The following is a 6,000-nucleotide window of genomic DNA, read 5'->3' as shown; positions in this document are numbered from 1 at the left end:
TAATTCATTTATGCTAAGTTTTTACAATATTTAGTTAAATACTTTATAGCTAACATGTTGGTAAAGTTGAATTCTAAATTATCTTTATTTATTAATTTCTAACATACACTATTGATTATAAAACTTACATTATTATGTTACGAATCACGTCAATTCGCATTACCCCATACAGCACATTCCGCTTCCATACAAAAGTAAACATCATCGACGAAAAACACAGTTGTGATTCCTTTTATTTTACAAATCTTTGAATATTTACAACTTTAAAATAGTGATTACAATTTATTAGGTACTGTCATATCGATACAATTTGTTCACTCAATCTACACTTTAAAATAGACTTCGATCTTTGGTCGAATGATTCGTTTCAATAAAAAGTTTTAAAATCTTCTAAATAGACAAATCATGTTCCAAAATATCGATGTATCGGTTATCGATTTGACAGTATCGTGTCCTTAAGTCTACAAGTTGCCAGGTGTCAGGTGATTCGCACTCTAGTCCCATTCTCCAATGAACATGTGACGCGCGTGCGGGGCTGGTGGTGGGGGGAAGCCGCGGCCAGGCATAGGCAGGCGGCCGTACAGCGCGTAAGGGTCATAGTGCTGTTCCCCGTCTGCAATTAACAACATCAGGGATGTTTTAGACGGCTGCGATCGGCAAAAATAATCGTTTATGATTAAAATAATGTAGTTTAGCCGAGTGTAGGTCTCATTGTTACCCAGGGCTTCCGGGGAGACTAGGTACTCATAACAACAATCAGTCTTATTCAAGCAGAGTTAGTGGAGATGTTACAACATTTAAGGATAAGCAAGGGGTGTGTTATTAGTACAAGGTTCACTAAATTTAGTTACATCAACAAATCAAGTTTTGCAAAAAGGAGAAGTTCAATCTAATGGGTTCTTATTAAGCTACTATTCTTTTATAAATAACGACAGGTATCATCTGAAACTACGGAAATAATCTACTTCTAAGGATGACGGCAAAGCTTGCGAAATGGTCTAAAACTAGAGATTTGACAAGAATGTCAGGAAGGAAGTAGAGATGTAAAATTTTGACAAAAGTGAATATGAGAGATGAACTCAGAAGTATGAATAGTGAAGAAACGAAGCTAGTATGCGAGTTGTGCTACCAAGCGAAGCGGTCTAAAATAACAGAAAGTTTAAATACCAAGATTGGAGCGAAGAGTCCGCGTTGATGCGGTGGAATTAAAGTGCGGGGTTAGTCTTTATATACACTAGCGCGGCTGCTGGATCACGAGGGGGCGCAGCCGCTTGTCCTTGTTCGGATAAAATTGGAACATGAGCTTCTCTTTTCTGGGGAGACGATCGTACGCACCGATTCCGCTCTCGTATGAACGAGCGTGCCACAGAGCCTGTGGCGGCATGGGAGCGTGAGCGAAAGGCGCCATGTGTGGCGGGAATGGACCAGGGTGGGCGTGAGCCACGCTGTAACGCTTGCTGGGCACTGGAGCCTCCTTCAGTGTCAGGCGCTCAGTCATCGCAGGTAGAACTTTCGCTCCGTTAGTCTTCACGAAGTTCGGGACGCGAGCTCGCAGACCACAGTAGTAGGGATCATCTGAAAACAAATTCAAACTATAAGGAAATGTTCAAAACACATTACACGTCGAACAAGCGCCAACAGACGTGTTAGCACTACGACACGGGACTTTACATTACATGGTTATCGTTCACCTATTCCCATGTTAGAATCTAAGAACACATTCGCCTATAAAACGGAACGCATGAACGTTCCGTGCCATGTTCCGCATCCTACGCCTGACTCGTTCCAAATACCGCCGATTCAAATATCAAGGATACGCCAAAATGCCAGCCGGCGGTTGCGACACTGAGGCATTGTCTGCCTGTAACCTCTGCACCGAGCTCTTCTTATGAATAGAATGCAAATGCTCTCGAATTAAAACGTGTGAATGCGATCTCGAAACGTCATATTCGATCACCCGTATCGCACGTGGTATGCGTAAAATGTGACTTGACATTGACATTCCTGCATCCGTGAGCAAAGCTGTCTATGTTATAAGGAAGTGCGCGAAATTCGTTGGCACGAGCCTTCCAAAATTTGAGCTCACATGTCTGCCTACATCTTTATATGTTAAAGTTCCGTCTGAAGTGTATTCAAACGAAAACTGGGTTCATATATCAAAAGAGACTTCGCCTCTTTGTCGGGTCGATATAACTCTTAATATTTTAAATAGTATCTTCGCCTTTTAAGACGGTGCTTGTGGTGTTTGAGTAAGTGTCCCCTTGTAATCTGTGATGTATGGCCCATGCTCTTGATACACTACCTAGGTACTCGCGAGCGTTTTCGTCCTTTTGTAAACAAAAAGTTTCTTAGAAACACAAAATTCTACTTTGCACGTAATTTTACTTTGCACATTTTCCGTGGAGATTTAGTGAAAATTAAATTAATTCCGAAAAAATCTTTTCATATTGCACTGGAAAAAAAACTACATCTAATCAACAACTCCCAGCTAGATATATCTATCGATTTTTATCAAAGCCGCTATTCAAAACCAATTGAAATAACACAAAAAATCGAAACCAAGTCAACCCTAGCAAATGTCTTCACAAATGCTCTTAAAGGCACCCAGTTCATTGTGCCTATAACCTTAAGTCGGTATTCCATATTTTATAAATATTGCTTTAAATCACGAGGCGCGTGGACATGGGTTTATAAATGATGATCTGGCTAGAGATGTTGGTAAAGGTTCACACTTGCAACGTGGTTGTATAAATTGCAACTCGCATTCATAAATCCATTGCATTGTCAACAGCTTCGTGTACGGAATGGACAGTTCTGGTCGCCGTGAAAGGGCGGTGATTGCCTGACTAATATCACTAGTGCTAAATTCCTTTTGATATTCGACGTTAAGAAATGTAACAGATTTTGTAATCAAAGTAATAAAAATGTGCTGTCAAAAAAAAGATTTAAATATTTGGATTGATGAAATACAGTAAATTTCCTTAGATATAAAAATAGGCGACAGCACCCAAAAAAGACGATTGAAAAATTATCTCATTTAAAACTCAGATAATTTAAAAACTAATTTATATTTTAATTTAACCTAATTCAGGACTTGTGTTCCACATAAATCGCACAACAAAAGCAAGCCTATTGTTAACTCAAGGCAGACAGAAAAAGATCCACAATCATTTGTCGGCGAAAAAATCACTAAGTAGCCGCACTCTGCTATCAGTTTAACCTATTTGTCCATTACTGAGAAATTATGACCAGCGTAATGACCAAACACGGCGGGCAAGGCACAGTCCGCTCTCGATGCAGGCGCCTCCGTGAGCCTCGCCTTTTAAATACTGTTATTACCCATTCAGCAAGACAGAACATCGTGATACTACCAAGAGAATTTATATTGTCCAAGTAATTAATGCTGAAATTTTACTCTTTATTTTTTCTTGATCCCCTTTGTTGCTCAAGAATGGAAAAGTTAATTGAAGTCCAGTAAGTTATGAACGGCATACGGAACGTAATTAGGCCCTTGTAATGTGGATGGAGATTTAGTGGCTTTGAATAGGTTAGTTTTGAAAAAAGTCCCCAGTATTGTGCTTTGTTTGACGATGGATGTTGTCGTTAACTGAATTATGTGTACAATGCCTATTTGCATACAAAAACCCCTTTTGAATTATTTGTTCGATAGCACTTTCACTATTATTCAAGACTTCATTTCAACAAATGATAGTACTTACCGTATTTCTTGTTGTCTTTGCCTTTATCTGATTTTCCCCTCGGGAACTGTGTTGGCATCCGTCCGTCATGTCCTTCTATGTCATCGTAATCAGGCTGCAAAGTTAAAATGTATAATGAAATCAGTAAACATGTCACAGTTAATGCTTTGATTCAATTATTATTAAAGTCAGTTACAGACAGGTTTCCATTCGATGAATTTGGATGCATCCAATAATCCGTTACAACAGTTAACTAGTAGAAAAACACCCATATCGCAATATGTAATTGTATCGTAACATATCCACTTAACAACATAACTTGCGCCTAAGAACATGTTAAAGCAAGCAATTCGCGAATAAAACACGAAGCAAAAATCAGATGCAATAATATGAACGCGTGGGCGCCGTACAATCTTTTACCTTGTAACGAACCAAAGATGGCATCAAAAAACAACAAACCGTGATATATAAAACTCATAGGAACAGGATCTTATCAAATAAAGGTTATGGAAACCACCCCGACAAAACATATCGGTTCAAGCAGTATATTTTCTTAATAAACACCTAGCAGGCATAAAAGTGAAGCATAACAGACACACAAAGGACATTGTTCATTTGTATGGTGTCAGAAGCTAAGCCGGGACTAGGTAAACCAATAAAAGAGTAAAAGCCGACGCGACTGTACTATGGTCTTCGCTATCATTTATCTTGGGAGGCGATGAGATGTGAGATATGTCAGGGTTATCTTCCCCGCTGGGCCGACCATTGTCCACTCCCGTACGGTTGCGATAGCGCGTGTCCACAATTATCTGACAAGAAGTCGGAACCGACGGGCGTTAATCGGATTGAACTCTCACCTCCCGACGAGGCTCATAACTTATTCTTTACAATTGTTATGATTTGAGACGTGATTTACGCAATGATTGATGAATTTGTTTTTGGAGGGAATAAAGAGTTATTGACGGGGAGATATAAGCTGGTGACAGAACTGACAGATCTACCAATCTCCAATGATTGATGGATGAGTCTGTATCTGTTGATCTATCGAAAAGTCCATCTGTATATCTTATGGTTAATTAGATCAAATTGTAACCATTGTGAGTGTTGTATTCGAATGACTTTTAATAGTACTTAAATATATTACTCAATTTCTCGAGAATGAAACTAATAGTTAATTCTGAAAAAGTCTGGTTGTTGGAAAACATCCATGACTTTCTGATTGTAAACTTCAAATTGAAACTGTATGTGCCGAGACAAATACGAAAGGTTGTGGGACCAGGCAATCATTAAATGACAAAATCCGAAAAATAAATGACTCGAAGCGAAAGAAACGTTTTGAATAAGGATTAAGATAAAGTTGAAATTAAAAATGCCATAAAAATCGTTTTTCGTAATTGTTCTTTATGGGTGGCTTTGATTATTTTGGAACCTAATCTGACATAAGACCCAGGGTCTCAGTTGCATTTTGTTTTTAGATGCGCAATATTTCACGGTGACTTATTTGATAACTACCGTCGTCGTTTCTCATTCATTTAAAGACAATTTGGGATTTCAATTTGCATAAACCCAACTTTATCATTGATGGATTTAGGGCTTCTTCTTATACTTGCATGATTACGAAAAGTGCTTTAAGATTAATAACATTGAACGTTCTCTTCAATTTATCAGATGCAAAATGATTTCTTCACAACTTATTGTTACTTTGTGCACTCATATTTGACATTTAACTTTACCCATGTAATGATAAAAATACAGGCTTTTTGGTTGTTATAACATTTTTAAGGACTCTCAATTAATGCTTCTTATTGAGCTTCATTTTAGAAGGCTGAGAATAAGGTTCGGATGGCACTTGAGGACCAAACCAAGGTCAATGATACAAATGAATATCAGCGACATAAAATACACAAAGATCACCATATAACACTCACTGTATATTTATTATAATACTTACAATAAAAACTACAGATAAATTATCGCAATAAAAATAGCCATGCCAACTCAAAAGCACCTTAACAATGAAAAAATAATTTGTAATGCAATTTTCACATCAAAATTACTTTGCCGATGCAACCGCATCATGCCTTTTACATCGAAATGGAACTTGAGGATACAAGTTTTATTATTCAATCATGAAACTATGGGCCTCGTAAATCATATCGTATTAAATTAATTCTTCACGAAGAATGAATCTCTTTATAAATAAGCCGTTGAAAATAGAATTACACGTCGTTCACTACCGGCTACTGTAGTGACTTCGCATTTTGTTTTACTTTTTTTGGTCCAACTCAGTCTGGCCGATAAT

At 37.9% G+C, this 6,000-nt stretch overlaps 1 protein-coding gene across 4 annotated transcripts in view; it reads right to left on the bottom strand.

The window, feature by feature from the left end:
* Positions 1–206: 206 nt before the first annotated feature.
* LOC113502131 overlaps positions 207–6,000 on the bottom strand; it is a 194,204-nt gene continuing 188,410 nt past the window's right edge. For all 4 annotated transcript variants that reach the window (XM_026883510.1, XM_026883511.1, XM_026883513.1 and 1 more), the window contains 3 exons: positions 3,720–3,813; positions 1,336–1,575; positions 207–613 (listed from right to left, as the gene is read on the bottom strand). In XM_026883510.1, the coding sequence (XP_026739311.1) occupies positions 495–613; positions 1,336–1,575; positions 3,720–3,813 (453 nt within the window). In that variant the 3' untranslated portion in view covers positions 207–494. The remainder of the gene's footprint in view (positions 614–1,335; positions 1,576–3,719; positions 3,814–6,000) is intronic.

The sequence above is a fragment of the Trichoplusia ni genome, chromosome 16 (genome assembly GCF_003590095.1).
Source record: "Trichoplusia ni isolate ovarian cell line Hi5 chromosome 16, tn1, whole genome shotgun sequence".
Lineage (NCBI taxonomy): Eukaryota > Metazoa > Arthropoda > Insecta > Lepidoptera > Noctuidae > Trichoplusia > Trichoplusia ni.
Note: the sequence above shows the minus strand (reverse complement) of the source record. Positions and strands in the feature narration are given on the sequence as shown.